At 44.4% G+C, this 19,493-nt stretch overlaps 1 protein-coding gene across 1 annotated transcript in view; it reads left to right on the top strand.

Annotated features, from left to right (window-relative positions):
* Window positions 1–15,064: 15,064 nt before the first annotated feature.
* Window positions 15,065–19,493, top strand: part of GAN (gigaxonin) — a 39,584-nt gene continuing 35,155 nt past the window's right edge. The window contains exon 1 of the mRNA XM_079989330.1: window positions 15,065–17,729. Coding sequence (XP_079845456.1) covers window positions 17,554–17,729 — 176 coding nt within the window. The 5' untranslated portion in view covers window positions 15,065–17,553. The remainder of the gene's footprint in view (window positions 17,730–19,493) is intronic.

Raw genomic sequence — 19,493 nt, 5'->3', positions numbered from 1 at the left:
CCTAAACATACTGTTCTGAAGCCAAGGGCAAAAGAAACCAGAATATGATTTGACTTCAACTTTAAATATGTCTGACTTTAAAAAGGAAAGGTCCAATAGGTAAGTATTGCAACAAATGCTTAACAAATGGCATCTGTCATTTTGCGAGCTGCAAAATACTCATGCAGAAGTCTCACTTCTGAATACATATAAAGACCATTGCACTATTGATCTCAGATTCCCCCTCCACCCCCAACTGCACCCCACCCCCGGCATGTCTTGTTATTATTTTCAAATATCCAAACATACCGGTAAATAACATTTTCCTAGTCGTTCTGCAACAAACCCAGTTCAATCACTGCCTTTTCATTCGAAGCACATTTAACTCTGCACCTCTTAAAGAAAATGAGCTGCTGGGAAAACTAGCCACCCATTCTGTAAAAGGGTGTGTTGTTCTGTGGGCTTTATTTATTTACTTCATGAAATTTATACACTCTGAAAAACCTCAAAGCAGTTTACAAAACAGAGAGAGAGAGAAATCCACAACAAACATAAAAAAGTTAAAATACTAAAACACGTTAAAATTACCTCGACTTTCTAAGCATCTGGATAGGCTTGTTTTAGCAGGTTTCTAAAGGAGTACGCAGGTGGCGCTGTGGGTTAAAGCCTCAGCGCCTAGGACTTGCCGATCGAAAGGTCGGCGGTTCGAATCCCTGCGGCGGGGTGCGCTCCCGCTGCTCGGTCCCAGCGCCTGCCAACCTAGCAGTTCGAAAGCACCTCCGGGTGCAAGTAGATAAATAGGGACCGCTTACCAGCGGGAAGGTAAACGGCGTTTCCGTGTGCGGCTCTGGCTCGCCAGAGCAGCGATGTCACGCTGGCCACGTGACCCGGAAGTGTCTCCGGACAGCGCTGGCCCCTGGCCTCTTAAGTGAGATGGGCGCACAACCGCAGAGTCTGTCAAGACTGGCCCGTACGGGCAGGGGTACCTTTACCTTTACCTTAAAGGAGTACACTGAAAACGCCTACTTGATCTCGAAAGGCAGGGAGAACGCTAAACAATTGAGTTCTTGCAAAGGTGGATTAGGTATTATGTGGCATCTGTAGTAGTGCCAATTTCACCGACTGAAGTGGTCAAGTGGGCACCTGTGGGATAAGGCAATCTCATCTGTAAGCTGGTCCCAAGTTGTTAAGGGCTTTACAGTGGTACCTCGGTGTGATGGTTGTGAGGGGTTACTTGTGCGCAAATTGCCTTCAGATTAGTTCGATTGCTTGCTCAATCATGTTTAGGGTTAGAGCTCGCCCTCCGTGACCTGTTAGTCACTTGCAGAGTCCGTCAGTGGGCGTTTCTTGAATCTCTTCCAGCATAAAAGCTGTTTGACCCCAAGTCTCCTCCTATGTTCCCTGCGCGGAACGCGTCTGCGCAAGTAAGGGGAAGGCAGGGGCGTGCCAGCGCTCTCTCCGCTAGTTTCGGTTGAAGGGTCTTGGAGCCCTGACACCGATTCCTCTATCTCCCTATCCTCTCTATTGGTGTCACGCTGAATTCCTTCCCCCTTGCTGGTTCCCTCTCCGGCATCGCTCTGGAGCCCTGCCTCCGCTTCTCGCTCTGATGTCAGTTCCCTGACACTCGGGTTACATATTCTTCAGGTTACATACGCTTCAGGTTACAGACTCCACTAACCCAGAAATAGTGCTTCAGGTTAAGAACTTTGCTTCAGGATGAGAACAGAAATCGTGCTCCGGTGGCGCGGTGGCAGCAGGAGGCCCTATTAGCTAAAGTGGTGCTTCAGGTTAAAAACAGTTTCAGGTTAAGTAAGGACCTCCGGAACGAATTAAGTACTTAACCTGAGGTACCACTGTATATGCAAATAGTGGCACCTGGAACTTGGCACAGTAGCAAATCAATAGCCAATGAAGATCTCTGAGCACAAATGTTATGGGCTGACAAGGTCTCTTTGTTCCAGCCCCCCTCACAGCTCAATCCAACGCATGTTTACTTGGAAGTAAATTTCACCGTAATCAATGTTCTTCGTCCTTCAAAAGGATGCATTCTTAAGCACTGTACAAGATCCAGCCCTTTAGAATAGCATTCTGCCACCATAGCAGTTGACTTGTCTGCGATCCTTTGAAATTATGGACATTAATTCAATAACTCGCTGCCCATTTTTCTATAGCAAGAAAAATGATATCCATAAAGCTTGGAAAACAGCAGAGGGACACATAGCTCTGACGTCTTCCTGTTCTCATTTGAAAGCCACCATTTTGTGGCAGGGTCATTGCCATTCTTATATTTTGACCCTCTCCTTCCTCCAGGTTCGATTCCCCGGCATCTCCAGGAAGAGCTAGCAGAGACCCCAATCTGAAATCCTGGAGAGCCACAGCTACTCAATGTAGAAAGTACTGAGTATATCTGGCAGTTTCTTATGTTCCTAAACAGCCTCTGGAAGGCAGTTAAGGCTCCTCCTGCTGTTATTAAATCTTCATTCTTCCAGTACTGCTGCATACTAAAAAATGGATACAGTTGCAATTTAAACCAGCTTTCCTCAACATGGCATTCACCAGGTGTTTTGGACTACGGCTCCTAAACCAATCCATAGGAGTAGCATGCCAATTTTTTAAAATAAAAGTACATTGACTGTACAATAACAAATGAATCCTCAATCTGGAAAGGAGGGTGATTTGGATACTGTATTCTAACTGGGTGGCTGTTCATGGACAGAAATCAAACCTAATTCTGTCTTAACAAGGAACTTGGCATGGTGCAAGGAGATTACAGCCCAGGTGCCATTGCATTATTCTGTCTCATGCTAGCTTTACTTTCACTTCAGCTCCACCTAGAATTTGATAAATGTCTTTGGAGCTGAAGAATGTTTCAAACCAGAGGTAATTTGGGAAATCACCATAATGTATATAAACACAGTAAGCTGTCAGATGCATTGAAATTAAGTTAAATATCACACAGTTCATGCTTCATTTGTTCCAATTAACTCCAGGGGGCATGGTATATTTACTGAGGGAATTTCTGACGGGAAGCTAAAATTCCAAGTATATTCAATAGAAACCAACATGTTTATTTTAGACTGTTAGCAACTGAGTACAGTTTGCATAATCCTTCAATGCTTTTTTAAAAAAATTAAAATTACACGTGACAAAGGAAAAGGTCTGTGCAAGTGTTCCCCTGACCCACAGAGTCCCAGTTTCAATGCTCAGCCTTAACAATGTGGTAGCATCATAGATTGAGTTGGTTTGAGTTTGTTTGACTTGGGTCTCTTTTTCTCAGAATAAGTTGTCAAGATTTACAATTCCTGATGGAGTATGACTAAAATGAGAATGACTTTTTTTAAAATGCAGATAATTATGTCAGTTCATTTGGTGAAAATGAATATATCGATATTGCAGCATAATTTTGTTATGATGGCCAATGGTGGGGGAGCCATGAAGTAGTCTGCAAGCGTTTGTGTTTTGTTAAGTGACAAAACAAATTTGGAAGGGAGGAAAGTTTGGAGAGAGAAAAGATGTTGTTGAGCATGATTTTAAAAAATAAAACAAAAACAGTCTACTGTCACAGCCACACCATACATTTAAAGAACCCTGTGGAACTCCCAAAGCTATGATTTCCAGCACCCTTAACGCAATATAGTTCCCAACATTCTTTGAGGGAACCCATGTGCTTTAAATGTGTGTTGAATGTGCTTTAGTGACCAAAGATGGAATAGAGGAGTTATTATGCAGATCAGGGCTGGTTCTGGATTTGAGGGTAGCCTTCTTATTAATATGGGAAGAAAGCCAAATATGAAGGGTCATGATGATAGAACTATATAAAATTAAGCATCCTGGACTATGGAGGAAGTGGATAGAGCATGCCTCCACAGGGCATTTTATAGTGGAGTTTGCGTTGCTCACACAGGTAGCTTTTTTGCAGTAATCACAATACATTGTCTTTCTCAAAATGCCATCCCATCCTTCCTCCCCAATTAATTCTGGATTTACCATTTCCATGTGAGTGTTTTGTTTTGACTTACTGCATTTTATGTGTCTATGGTAAATCTGGATTAAGTGGGGAAAACATATGGGATGGCATTTTGCTGAGGATCACTTCATGTGGATGCTGTGCAAAACTTTCATGCATGAGAAGCACCGAATCCACAATAAGCTGCTGTGTGGAAGCACTCAGATAGCTACCATATTTTGCTCCCTCTGTCATCATACTAGAAGCTGAATGGTGGTAGATTCAGGTCTGGCAAAGGGAAATACTTTCACCATGCAGGGATAGTTAAACTACAAACTATGCTTCCACAAGATGTAGTGATGGCTACCAACTTAATGACTTTAAAAGGGAATTAGCAATATTCGTGGAGGATAAGGCTAAAAACTGCTGCGACATCATGTGTACAGCACCCCAAAAAGCTTGCGAGCTTCTAATCAGCATCTGGTTGATCAGAATGAAAACTAGATTATGGACTAGATAGACTTTTGCTCTGGTCCAGCAGGGCTCTTACTACAGTATCCCATTTTTCTTCCTCCCTAAGAAGCCCAATGGGCAAATAGTAAAAACAATGCAATTAAGATAAAACATGTTGTGAACAATTAAATACAATTAAGAACATCTAAAACATGTTTAAAAAGCCACATACAACTAATAATTTCAAGGTTGGTGAGAACAGTAAGTTGTAGCCAATACTACTTCTGCTCCGAGTAGTTCCATTGTAATTAATGGCCATGACTAATTTAGGTCTATTAATTTCAATGTGTTTGCTATGAGTAAAACTTAGTTGGAGACAACCCACTATCTTTCAACCATCAAATTCCTGGGTAATCAGGAAATGTTTTTAATTTACTCCTGAGTGTTAATAATGTCTTATTTTGTTCTTAATACTGAGAGTTAGCTTTTAATTTATAAAATTAGATACATAGGGCACTTCCAGACATGCTATTTGGGAAAATGTAGGTTGCGCAATTAAAGCTAATTTGGAGCTCTAACACAACACACCTCCTTTCCTGAAATATCCAGTTTTTGCACTACGTAAAGTGATGGGGAAATGCACAGGAAAATGTGGGATAATATTTGCTTGATGCAACATTGTCTAACTTCCTCCAAACAAATCAGAATGAATGCTAATTAAATAGCCAGTGTCATCTAATTCACCTGCGGTCAAATAAAGATAATGCTCAATAAAGAGGTTGCCTGGAAGTTCCATGCTTTGGAAATAGAAACTGAACCAAAGAGGGATGGATGACATTACCCCACATCATCCCCACTGAGTTAATGGTTAAGTAGGGTTTGAATTCAAGTTACCCAGATCGGACTATTAACATACACCCATAGGATATGCTGGATCTTACAGGCCTTTGGGCTTTCTACTTGAAGGGGTTTGTGCAACTTGAAAGCCTGCTACTCTAATCAACAGGTTCAATGCAAATGTGAGGAGTAGGGCTCAGCCAACCATGGCCTTGAAGCTGTGCTATTGCAGGTACTGTTGGTTTCTGCTCTCTTCACTGTGCAGCGAAAGGCTTGTCACAAGACAATGTTTACATTCCACAGACAGCATTGCTGTTGTGTTTCTCACGGGAAAGGGAGACTGGATGTGACGTACACTGGTTTCCTGTTTTTCACTGTTCTCACACAGTGTGATTCTCTCCGTGCTTCAGAGGAGAGAGGATGCATTTTCTGCTCCGGCAGAGGCAAGATGCATTTCTGTAATCTACCAGCTTTGAAATGTAAATAAAGCAATATAGAGTATGAGCACGTATTCCTCATCATTCCGCTGTGCACGGACACTGCTACAAATCAACATTTTTGGTTATCGGGCCCAGAAGAAAGACGCAGTCATCTGAATGCCGGCAAAAGGATCGGAATGCAAAGGGACGGATCGGACGCTATCTCTGTGCGTCAAGATGATTGATGAGGTATGTGCTACTGCTCCGGGCAGCCTGCCAGCATCTAATTAATGGCTTTATGGCTGGACTTTGAACTTTTAAAGCCGTTTGCCGGACACAGGCAACGGATAAAAGGATCGGATTCCTATGCTGGGGAAATCGAAAGTAACTTTTAGAATGTGCTTTTGGGCTGAAGCAGCTGCAGATAACAGTGACGCAGCATGATTTAGGGCAGCAGAGAGAAAGCACTTTTGAACTTGCCTTTGGAATGAGGCTTGAAGCAGCAGAGACGCAGCTTGTATAAAGCAGCTTGTTTAAAGCAGCAGAGATGACGCAGAAGGCTAATGCCAGAGTCATGATGGCCCTTGTGGGATTCCCAAGCTCAATAAGAAAAATTATGCGGACTGGGTTCTCTATGCAGAGGCTATTCTGCGGAAAGAGGGTCTGTTTGAAGTTATTACAGACACCCCCCCAGCTCTAGTTACAGATGCATGGGAAGCTAAAGATTCCAAAGCAAGGGGAACTCTTACATTGATAGTATCCCCAGAAGAGCTCTGTCTATTGCGTGATAAGACCTCAGCCAGAGAAATTTGGGATGCTTTGAGAGAGGCTCACTTGAGGACAGAAGCTGGATTTACTATGTTTTATTTTAACAAGCTGCATAATATGGCTCTTGCTGAAGGTGGAGATGTGCGTACACATCTGATGGAGATGCAGAATCTGAGACATGAGCTGCAACAGAGAGGACTCAACTTTCCAGAGGCTGTGTATTCCTTCATGATATTACAATCTTTGGGTTCAGGTTGGGAGTCTGTTGCAACTCAGATTGCTGTACGGCCTACCGCTCAGCTGACAGTGGATTATATTACTGCCGTGATTCTAAATGAAGCAGATCGCCGGGGTGCTGGCTGCATGGGAAAGGGGGAGTCTTCACAGACGTCATCCCTGAGTGCAGTGGAACCACCAGATGGCGCCAAAGCTTTGAAGGCAGTGAAATGCTACTCCTGTGGACGTCTAGGCCATATGAAGAGGGAATGCAAATATCCCAGGGCCAAGACAGAGCAGCGCAGCGGAAGCTCATCGCGTGGAAAAGGCCGAGGCAAAGGCAGAGGTCCGGTGTCCAGGACAACGCAACCCAAAGCAATGGTCTCACGCTTCACTCCAAAAGTTGCAGAGGTCCAGAAGACGTCTAGATCTTTCTTCGTTGTTGATTCAGCTGCAACCCATCACATGTGCAACGATAAGCGACTGTTTGTGTCTTTTACACCGCAGGAAGGTGCGATTCACCAGGCGGATGACCACACAATTCCCAGTAAAGGCTACGGAACTGTTGTTCTTCACAGTTTGGACTTATCGATACAGAATGTACTTTATGTGCCAGATGCCAAACATAATCTGCTCAGCGTTGGACAGATGAATGAGCGGAACATTGACATTTCCTTTAAGAACAAAAGGTGCATCATCACAAAGAAAAATGATTATGTATTGTATGCTGAATATGTTGATCGTTTATATGTTTTGTATTATGATGATGTTGTGCAGGATGACACTTGTTGCATTGCAGGTTCTAACAAAAGTTTGCATGCAGAATGTATTCATGATTTTCATCGAAAATTTGGTCATTTGGGTTTTGAGGCAGTATCTAAAATGCCTGCCTTGGTTGAAGGTATGACTATTAAACCCTGCAGGTACCACATGAAGTGCAAGGCATGCGCAGCAAACAAGGTGAAAATGGCTGCGAAAGGTAAGGTGTCTAGTAGGCAAGCTACAGAACCATACCAAATTGTTCATGCTGATTTGGTTGGACCACTAGCGCCCTCTTTGGGTGGAAATAGGTACTTCATGGTTCTCATTGATGCATTTTCCCGGTATATTTATGTGTACAATCTCAAGCAGAAATCAGAGGCTTTTCCTAGGTTCAAGGAATTCTGTGCTTGGTTGGAAAATGTGCATGGTAAGAAGGTAAAGACTCTTTTCAGTGATCGCGGGGGAGAATTCACTTCTCAGCAGTTTGAAGCTTTTCTGACTGAGAAAGGAGTTCAACACGATTTGTCTAGTCCTCGCTCGCCATGGCAGAATGGACTTGCGGAACGAGCAAATCAAACATTGCTTCAAGGGTTAAAAACCTTGCTACATGATGCAAATCTTCCAGAGAGTTATTGGGCCGAAGCTCTCTCATGTTTCACTTACAGTTATAATCGCAGGTTATCTTCAGCGATTGGTTGTACCCCCTATGAGAAGATGTTTGGCAAGAAACCATACATCAAACACATGAAAATTTTTGGTTCAGACATGTGGGTTCACTCACCACAAAACTCCAAGTTAGACAAGCGTGGTTTGCATGGTATCTTTCTAGGTTATGAGAAAGGTTCTTACAGAATAAGGATGACTGACTCTAAGACAATTAAGCTCACAAGAAGTGTTGAGTACAATGCCAAGTGGGGGGAGAATGTGGGAATTTTCCAATGTTACCCTGATGACAGTGATGAGACTGAGGATAGTCAAAAGCAACCACAGCCACCCACACCCACTGATGAAAGTACTGATTCTGAGTCTGAAACTGAATCAGCTGATTCAGAGGATTTCAAGAGTGCGAAAGCCTCTATGCGACCCTCTGAAAGTTCTGATCAAGAATTGGAGGAACCATTGTTCACAATAGGTCACTTTTCTCCTAAGAAGGAAGAGGAGAGTGTTGAAGACTTAAGGCTAATTCGCAGGTCACAGAGAGCTACAAAAGGCAGACCTCCAAAGAGATTTGCTGATGAGTTTGCTAAGATAGCAGTAACAGCTGTTAAAAGCTCCAAGAAGGTATTTGAACCTTCAAGTTTCCAAGAAATCCAGGATTTGGATTCAAAGGAAGCTGAGCCATGGTTAAATGCCATGAAGGCTGAGCTTGATTCCTTGGAAAGGAACAAAACATGGGAACTAGTTCCAGTAGTTCCAGGAATGAAACTGCTTGGAAGCAAATGGGTCTTCAAAGCGAAGACTGATCAAAATGGCAAGATAGTCAGACACAAAGCCAGATTGGTAGCCAGAGGTTTTGCACAGGTACCAGGTGAAGACTATCACGAGACCTACTCACCCACAGTGAGGTATGAGAGCATTAGGCTTATGCTCAAGCTAGCTGCAGAGGAGAATTTACACATTAGTCACCACGATGTGAATACAGCTTTTCTGTACGGATCTCTAGATGAATCACTTTATATGCTTCCACCTGATGGCGTACAGGTAAAACAGGGATTTGTTTGTGCTCTGAAAAAGTCCCTTTATGGTCTCAAACAAAGTGCACGGTGTTGGCACACAAAACTCACTGAAGTATTGTTTTCTCTAGGTTTTAAACAAGGGAAAGCTGATCCATGTGTATTTGTCAAAGAGGAGGGGCAAAAGAAACTGTATTGTTTGTTTTATGTTGATGATTTATTATTCTTTTGGAAAGATGTCACAATGTACAATAACGCCCTAGCTCAACTGAAAGAACACTTTGACATGAAAGATCTTGGTGAGGTAAACAACTACCTATCTCTGGAAATAGAGAGAGATCAAGATGGTAACATTCTAGTACACCAGTCACGGAAAATTGCTGATGTGTTAGGCAAACTAAACCTGATGGATGCTAACCCTGTAGACACACCGATGACAACAGGTTATCAGGTAGATGACACGGAAGAAGCATTTTCTGACACTACACTGTACAGAAGTGTGCTAGGCAAGCTAAACTTCATTGCCAGATTTTCAAGACCAGACATTGCTGTTAGCTGTAATTTGCTAAGCAGACAAGTCAACAATCCTACTGTTAAGGATTGGAAAGCTCTGAAACGCATAGCGCAGTATTTGAAAGGCACTATGCATTACAGACTGAGATTTAACAATCAGAAGTCTGGTGGTCTTGAGATATTTGCAGATGCAAGTTTTGGAAGTGACACTACAGACAGGAAAAGCACGTCTGGAGTTTGCTATATGTACAATCAGGGTCTATTTGATTGGTCATGCAAGAAGCAAACAACAGTTAGCTTAAGTACTTGTGAAGCTGAACTGAATGCACTGTCTTATTCACTTAAGGATTGTGAATGGTTGTTACAATTGTGCAAAGACATGAAAATTCCTGTCAAATGTCCAATCCAGGTTTACCAGGACAACAAAGCATGTTTGGCTTTGCTGAATTCTGAAGGTTGTAAGCAAAGCACGAAGCACTTGCAATTGAAGTTGCAACATGCTAGGGAACGTATTCAGAAGGGACTCGTAACAGTGTCCTATATGCCAGGTAATGAAATTCCTGCTGATGTATTGTCCAAGATTGTATCAAGGGATCAACACTGTACCTATGTGCAGAAGTTGGGTTTGTACTGATATTGTACGAACACGCTGCCCAGTGATGTTCACAGAAAGGGGGAGGATGTTGGTTTCTGCTCTCTTCACTGTGCAGCGAAAGGCTTGTCACAAGACAATGTTTACATTCCACAGACAGCATTGCTGTTGTGTTTCTCACGGGAAAGGGAGACTGGATGTGACGTACACTGGTTTCCTGTTTTTCACTGTTCTCACACAGTGTGATTCTCTCCGTGCTTCAGAGGAGAGAGGATGCATTTTCTGCTCCGGCAGAGGCAAGATGCATTTCTGTAATCTACCAGCTTTGAAATGTAAATAAAGCAATATAGAGTATGAGCACGTATTCCTCATCATTCCGCTGTGCACGGACACTGCTACAAATCAACAGGTACTACTAGAAATCAACACTGGTGGGCCAAAAGTGGTGTTCTATAGCAGATGGCTGAAGGAACGCGGGTGGCGCTGTGGGTTAAACCACAGAACCTAGGGCTTGCCAATCAGAAGGTCGGCGGTTCGAATCCCCGCAACGGGGTGAGCTCCCGTTGCTCGGTCCCTGCTCCTGCCAACCTAGCAGTTCAAAAGGACCTCAAAGTGCAAGTAGATAAATAGGTACCGCTCCGGCAGGAAGGTAAATGGTGTTTCCGTGCGCTGCTCTGGTTCATCAGAAGTGGATTAGTCATGCTGGCCACATGACCCGGAAGCTGTACGCCGGCTCCTTCGGCCAATAAAGCGAGATGAGCACCGCAACCCCAGAGTCGTCCGTGACTGGACCTAATGGTCAGGGATCCCTTTACCTTTTATGGCAGATGGCTACTGTTACCGGAAAAATCTGAGGGCTCCCTTGGACAAAAAGTAAAGACACCAACCAGAGTAAATTGGAGCAAATCAGCAGCCTGTAGGCTTGGTCTTTATTGAAGAAAGACTGTCGCGACAGGGTGCTCCCCTCACTTGCCGGTGAGAGGAAAAGACCCAGAAGAATAGTGTGCAAGGTCTTATAAAAACTTTTGAAATTCCCCTCCTCTAGGTCTAGCCCAGCCCCAGAAACATCATGCATACATTACAGAAAGGAGGGGTTGAGGGAGGAGTTGTGGTGGTAACATCATGCATACATTACAGAAAGGAGGGGTTGAGGGAGGAGTTGGTGGTAACTTGAGTGTCTTGTCACCTGGCTGGTTCCTCCTTTCCCCCCTCCCCATGAGTCACTTCCAGGAGACAAAGGGGAGTTTGCAGTTTCCTGCCCCCTGAGGGAAGATCTGATCAGTGTCCTTTGTTTCAGTCCATGCTGAATCCACTCCCATATGCAAGTTCTTTGTGATCTTGATTGTCTTCTGTCTGGGACCATCAGGGTTGGCATAGCAACTGGGCAGGGCACCTGTGTATGTGCTGGGATGCTGAAGGGCTTATAGCTGCCCTGTATCAAGCCTGCCCCATTTTGTAGTCTTTCCTTCATGGAGTAAAATAAAAGTGGAACAGTGCAAATCCAATGTATGGTTGATTTTCTATGAATTTATAACAGAAGCATAGCGTATGTAGTGTGTGAGTGTGAGTGTGTGTGAAGTTTGTACAAACAGAATGATTGGGGTGGGGGGGTTCCTGCTACACTACCTTGGGAATATGCCACCCTGTGCAAGGCCATTGGATGCACTCACAGTACCTGCTTAAGCTGGGCTTTGGGAAGGAGGTACAAGGCTCTGGCAGGGTCCTAGAGCCCACCTATCTCCTTCCCAAAGCCCAGTAAGAACTTGCCTGGCTTTGGAAAGGTAGAAGGAGCACTCTAGGACCCTGTCAGGGCCCACATGCCTCCTTCCTGAAACCAGGCAACCACTGACCAGGCTTTGAGAAGGTGCCCTTTTTGGTTGAATGCCCGGTGCGCAACCGCTTACACTGCCCTAAGTCCACTCCTGCTGGTGTGCTCTTAACCTCTCCTCTCCCTGGCTACATAAAGAGCTGGGACAGCAGGTAAGGCAGTCCTGAAGCAATTTCACAGAAAAAGCAGAGGATAGGTAGGGTAATAAGATCAAGAAATTGGAAAATCCAGGTTGAAGGCACTTGGTGGAAAGCCAGTTTTGGAGCAACAGCAGTGTTTTACTCTCTTATATCACAGCCAGAGCCCTACATCCAGCCTTGCCTCAGATCAGTGATTGCATCATAACACAAGGTCACATCCATACATACCAGAAAATAATGGGAACTGTAGTTTACCCCTTACAGAACTATAATTCCCAGCATCCTTAACACACTATAGTTACCTCAACATTCTTCGGGGGAAGTCATGTCCTTTCAGTGTATGATGTGACCTACGTCCATAAATCACTTTGCGATGTAAACAGTCTTGAGTCCAATAACATCCCTTTGTACTGAAAGCTTTTGTCAGACAAACTTGCTTTGGGTGTGTTTTAGAACCTTGATTCCATTGCCACTGAAGTAAATGGCCAGATCTTTGTCTTCAGGGATGTAGGGTCAGAACATAAAGCTCAGCATACAATTAGGGCTCTTGAAATCAATACAAGCACTTAAGGAGTTGCACCATACACCAATATCCTGGAAGAAATCTCAGGCAGAGGATTAAAATCAGGGTGAAGCTGAAAACATACCATCACTTGCAGGCAGGCAATATAAAAGGGTGTGTATGTTTTTGTGGAGCAGGGCAAGGCTAGTCAGGATAACCTGCTTAACACCAAACCTATGCCACTGCAATGACTATCCTAAAGTTAGATCAGGTGATCCTGACATTAATTTGCATGAATAAAACAGGACGGCTGTTTCCCCTCTGACCCAAATGTTGCAGTGCAAGCTACTTCACGTGATGTTTTTCCTGCACAGGGATCATTAAAAAACTCACACATGCCCTACCAACTCCATCCTTGCATTTAAAGTGTAATGCTGAGGTTTATTATGGACAGTGGCTTCCTTGCCTTCTTCCTGTTCCTCGGCTGTCACCTAGCAATAGCCTACAGCAGAGTGAGAGAAGGAAAGCAGAGCCACTCCATCAGATCTACTGAGAGCCTTTGGGCTCATCCACACTTTCTTTGGGGCTGCATTTCTAAGCACATGTCCAGGCTTTCCAGATTCAGGTTTGATCAGTGGGGTTTTTTGTTTTGTTTTGTCCTGGCACTTTCCCCAGGAAAACTTGAGTTTTACCGCTGAATCGGAGCAAATGGCAATAGAGTTTCTGCAGATTGTCATTTGCTCTGATTCTGCTGTAAAATGCCGGTTTCGCAAGAGAAAGTGACGGGGGGGGGGGGGACAGGGGACAGACAAACCCTGCTCAAACACGGACCTGGAAAACCTGGAACTGCATGTAGCAAAGGTTAGTGCAGACAAGCTTTTTTCCTCAGTGGTCACTTAGCAATAGCCGCTCCATCAGGCTGTAGCAGAATGAGATAAGAGAAAATAATCGAGGCCATTCCATCAGCTCTACTGAGAGACAGTTCTCTCAGCTATATCCACCTCAGCTGGTCAACCTGCTATCTAAATTTTGGAGAAAATCTGGAAAAGTGCAAATTTGAAAGGATAGCTGTGTTTTGGTTTAAGTAGTTTTGGAAAGTGAGAATTAGACAGATTAACCTACATAACTGTGAATTGAATCAAATTTCTCCCCCATCCCTACCTTCAGACCTTATCCTTCCTTTCTTTTCTCCTGGAGGGAGGGATGAAGGAAGAGAGCCAGTTGGAAGAGGATGGCTGGCCCATTTCCTGTTTTGTTTTCAACAGGCCTCTTTCCCATTTTTTGCATCTAGGTTTGTTCTTCCTTGATCCATCTGTTACATCACCTGCTTTCCTTGTTGACCTATATAGGTGACTTGAGAAGCCAAGTCATTGTTTACAAGCTGAAGGGAAAACCAAAAACACAGTTCTGCTTCCTTACATCATAATCATTAACAGGTGACAGCAGAAACAAATTACCATACTTCTCTTGAAATAATGAAGACAAGGTCACCCAAATTATTGGCTTTCACATTACATGCAGTCAAAGCACAACACCCTTGGTTAGGAAATTTCCAAAGCAGCTGTATTAATGGAGAAACACACAGGCCTTCTTACAGGTGAAGTTCCTTGAGCATCCTCAGCTTTGGGAGTTTATTGAGCACAAGGCATTGGGTTGTTCCACATTTCTTTCTCTTCCAAGCTGACTGGGACAGATCATATTCAGTGCAGCACACCCCATCCCACACCCAAAGGAAATCATTGCATTGTGTGCATGCATGCATTTGTAGGGTGTAATTCTTTGTTGTGCTATGCCAAATGTTCTATCTACTCAAGCATTTCTGACCACCCAGAGCCAATTTTGGGGAAGGAGAGGGGGAAAGCCCCATTTCACAAGCTAAAATCTTTGCACAGGGCTCTTTAGGCGAATCCTGCCTGTAATGTCTGCTTCTTGTAATGTTATGGACAGATGCAGAGTACCAAAGTTTGCGCTTTATGGTGGGAACTAGAATACTAAAAGCTGGTCAACTCCAACACACAGCCTCAGAATCTAGGACAGAGGTGGGGAAATCTCAGGTCTAGGTGGGCGAATCTGTAGGCCTCTCTATGTGGCCTTTGGGACTCACTCAAGGTCATACACACTCCCCAGCTACACCCCCCACCATCCTTGGGTGTTTTTGGTTAGCTGCAACATGTCCTCTATCTCTGATAATGGCTCTTGCTTGCTTGGATGGAAGACAGAGGCATGAGTGTGAGTGTGTAGAAACCAGTCTTCCGTACAAAGCCAAATTTACATTAATTATTCTACTCATTTTTGTCACTGGCCTCACAAAGGTTTTGTGACCCCCATAAAAGTTTTCTAGAATGAAATGTGGCCCTTGGGCTAAAAAATAGTCCCCACCCTGATATGAGATGAGCCTTAGGATTTATTTAATTGTTCTTTTTATTAATATTTTTAGGCTGGTTTTCTGGGCAAATGCCTTTCCAAAGGAGCTTACAAGCAAAATAAAATATAAAAACGGTACAAAAAGTAAAACTTTAAATCACTCCACATCAACTTCTAGGTGCACTATGGTGATAGCTGCCAGAACTAGCACTAAGAACCTGCAAATCTCTGCATTGTTGCCCATGTGGCAAGGTACAAGGCCTGTGAGTTACAGCATTCCTAGGGTAGCAAATGCTTCCTGGACTTCCAATGCACCCATGCAGGCCACTGGCTTTAGAAATGTAATATAAGGCTTCCTTTTCTGACTTCACCTGGGCAACAACAATATCCCCTGGCTTTTGATGTTTGGGAATGAGCCTGAGGGTGAGGATTGCATCCCTCCTCCTTTATGTGTACAAGTTTCAGTATGGGCCTACATGTCCAAATGCAAACACAGGTTTTATTTACATATGTACTACCCTTTCATAAAACATCAGGGCTGTGTACAGAATTGTAAAAACATTTTTAAACCAATAAAAGCAGCACAAAACAATCATTAAAAAGACTGGCTACTCAAGAAAAGTTTAATTGGCTGCATAGGCCTTTCCGCATAATAAAAAATCTTAAGAGATGTCTGCCAAATGTCTCTTTGAAGCATGTTCCACAGAATGGGATCAGCAATACTAAATGCCCAACTTCTGGTTGGGGCCAGTGTAATAATTGGGTTGTATTCAACTATGTCCCAGGCAGAATGCACCCACTGAAAAGAATGAACTTGTTAATTCATTTCAATGAGTCTACTGTGAAATTACTTGGGCTGCATTCAGACAGCACTTTATTCCATTTTTACAACATTTACTTACCTGACGATTTCTGCATTTTATCTTATCTTATATTTCACATGATGCTAAAGTCACATTTGGAAATCTAGAGGAATCTAATGGAACTAGCACTCATTTCTATGTTAAAAAAATCTGTTTGCAGCACCGTTAACCTGGGAAATAGTAGGAGTTTTGTGTGGCAATGTTCACCACCGTTCATGTGATGAAATGGAGTGGTTTATGCCACACAATACAGATTTTTATAACTTTAGCATGAAAAATTATTGTCTTACATGACAAGATAAATCATGCATACAAAACATGGATCCAACTCTGAAATAAAGTCGAGCAAATGGATGAAGGCGCTGAAGACACCAGGCACCATTTAATCCAGGTCTGATGTTTACAACAGCATTCTTCCAAAGAATACATGCATAGTCTCAGCATATAACAACACACTCCTATGCACAATTAGAAGTACATCCTATTAAGTTCACTGGGGAATACTTACAAGTAAATATGCATAGGTTTGTGCTGCAAATCTCTGAACATTATTTGTTGCTTAATGCTGTGAGCATGTTCAGAGTGTATCTTCCACTCACTCCACACATCAGGAGTTTGGGCATGGCTGGCTAATCTTACACCCCTTAGAGATTCTAAATATTAAGCAGTATAGAAACACCTACAATAAATAAATAATAGCCTATGGCTCCCCAGATGTTGCTGGGCTCCCATCAATCTCACAAACACGGCCTCAGGGGCAATTGTATTTGTAATTTATATATTTATAATTCATTTGGTTTTTCAAATTACAGTTTTACAATCACATATCCAACATACAACAGAAAGGCAAGATTCCATAGAATCTCCTGGACTTCCCTCCTCCCCTTTGTGGGTCCTATTGTTAATTATTTCCTCCTGCATCTTTTACAATAACCCAAATCTTCATTTATATTATATCCAAAATCCACCATCAAACTACAAGTGTTATTCTAACCCTACTCACAATTTTAACTGTTTACAGTAGTTTTTAAGCTAAATTAGTCAATTGGGCAATTGTAATTCAGCAACGTTCGGAGGGCCATAGGTTATGGCGCGCGCCCCCATAACCTAAATGAGCAAGCTCAGCGCAAGGCAGATGGAGAGCCGCCTTGGTGCCTCTGAGCATAAGCAGAGCGCCCGCCCTGCTTTGCGCGCGTGCCAGTATAGAGGATAAAGCGTATGTTTTTGTTGTTGTTGCTGTCATCCCGCGTGGTGTTCATGACACATGCCGTCCGTTTCGTCCAGCCTGGAGGGGATAATCGCGGCTGCCCAGTTCCTTCCCCTCCATCCCACCGGCGGCTCCTCCTCTCCGGCAGGCGGAGCCGGGATGGGCCGGCGCGAGGATATGATGTCAAGGCCGGAGCCGGGGCTGGGATGTATGGTGGGGGACCGGCTCGGATGCGAGGAGCCGGAGAGCGGCTGAGGCGAGAGAGAAGACGCGAGGCGCGGAGGCAGCTTCGGCCTGCTGGGCGCGTGAGGAGAAGGAGGAGGAGGAGCGGAGAAAGGCCGCCTTGGCCTGGCGGAGTCAGGCCCCTGAGGAGAGAAGGAAAAGGCGCGAAGGGAGAAGAGGAGGCGGCGGCGGCGGCGGCATCGGCGACCACCACCACCCCTTAACTCCTGCTGCTAAGAATTGGGCTCCGTCCGGTTGGGGACGCCGCGATGTCGAGCGGGGCGGCGGGCAGCGCCGTGTCTGACCCCCAGCACCCGGCCCGGCTTCTGAGGGCGCTGAGCTCCTTCCGCGAGGAGGGCCGCTTCTGCGACGCCCATCTGGTGCTGGAGGGCGAGGAGATCCCGGTGCAGACCAACATCCTGGCGGCCGCCAGCCCTTACATCAGGTGAGGCACGGCCTCGTCGTTGGGTCTTACTTAACCCCACGAGCATGTGCAGAGTGCACCAGGCGGGTGTGTTTGGAGAGGAGAGCATTTCCTGGCTGCACATGCGCAACACACGCGTGTCATTGTTGTCGTTATTACCACCATCTCGGAATTAGCTGGCAAGCTCGGCTCGAGGCAGTGCGGCGTAGCGGTTAGAGCGGCCGCCTAAAATGGGGGGCGGGAGGGCGGGACCCGCGTCCAGATCCCCGTTTGGCCGCGAAGCACCGCGGGTGACATTGGAGCAGTCAGCCGAAGCTACCTCACAAGGTGGTGAGGATAAATTTTGGGGAGAGGTGAACCATGTAGGCCGCAGTGAGCTCCTTGGAGAAAAGGTTAGGATGTAAACACAATAAATATGAAAATCTGCTCCTCAGTAAGGAACTTGAGCCCTAGGAGTCCTTGGTCCTGCTCTTTGTCAGCAACAGGGAGTGGCGAGATGTCTCTGGGAACCTGGCAGGTAGCACCTGTTGTTTAAAAAACACCGTTTGTTTTAAGAATCAAACAGTTGGTTTGTTGGACCAGGACTTCCAATTGTAGCTTAAGGCAATACTTGCTAAGGACAGCAGGAGAGCCTTGCTGGATGAAACCAGGGTGGGTCTATCAAGCACAGCATTTCCAACCGTAACAACCAGAGGCTTCTGGAAACTTGACCTGCAAGTCCTGATCTTTCTAGCAGGATTCATCATGGTTTCTTAAAATGTGTTGCTGCTTGTGAGCTTCGCAGAGGCATGTAGCTTCTTGACCACCGTTGACAACAGCTTTCAGTTAGTTGCCTTGGAAATTCAAAAGTAGGTGATGGTAGTGATGGCCATCTAATTTTTTTTGTGTGTGTGTATGCCGAGAACATACTTTTTATGAAAAAATGGAGGTCTCATTTAGATATGATTGGTATACAGTGGTACCTCAGGTTAAGAACTTAATTCATTCCGGAGGTCCTTTCTTAACCTGAAACTGTTCTTAACCTGAGGTACCACTTTAGCCGCCACGCGATTTCTGTTCCCATCCTGAAGCAAAGTTCTTAACCCGGGGTAATATTTCTGGGTTAGTGGTGTCTGTAACCTGAAGCGTCTGTAACCCGAGGTACCACTGATGAATTATTCTCTATACTGATGAATTGCGACCCTCCACAAACACATCTTCAGGATTGAAGAACTAAGACTCCCAAGATGGCTTGAACCCCATCACTCCTTATTAAATGCTGTGTGCCATGGCTGAGCCCAATATCTTTTGACAGAACAAAGACTTATTCTTGAAACTGTGTTGCCAGCTTTTAAAAAAACAAAACAAAACACTGCTACTGTTTATGACAGACAGAAAGTGTTTCCTGGCTTGTTTTCCCTTAAGCATGCATTTAAAAGGTGGAATAATTTTTTTAACTCTCTTAACCACTCTGGATAGTTAATACTCCTTACAGATATGCAGACCATATTTAGTAATCTTGGGATGTACACTTAGTTAATCCTTTACAAGTCCCCACAATACTGGGGTTCCATTAGAGAGAACATTTATTTGATATATGAATGCTGCAGCTGCATGCCAAAGAATTAATGAAAACAGGGGGCGTGGGTTGTTACCTCCTTCCACTGTAAAACATAGGAAGCTGCCTTAGACAGACCATAGGCTTATCTGGCTCAATACTGTCTACATTGACTGGCAGCAACTCCATTGGGTTTCAAGCTGAAGATGCTCTTCCATTGAGTCACAGTGCTTTGCAAAAGAACTAAA

Source organism: Podarcis cretensis, assembly GCF_951804945.1.
Source record: "Podarcis cretensis genome assembly, chromosome: 8".
In the NCBI taxonomy this organism is placed as follows: domain Eukaryota; kingdom Metazoa; phylum Chordata; class Lepidosauria; order Squamata; family Lacertidae; genus Podarcis; species Podarcis cretensis.
The sequence above is the reverse complement of the archived record's forward strand: the minus strand, read 5'-3'. Positions and strand labels throughout refer to the sequence as shown.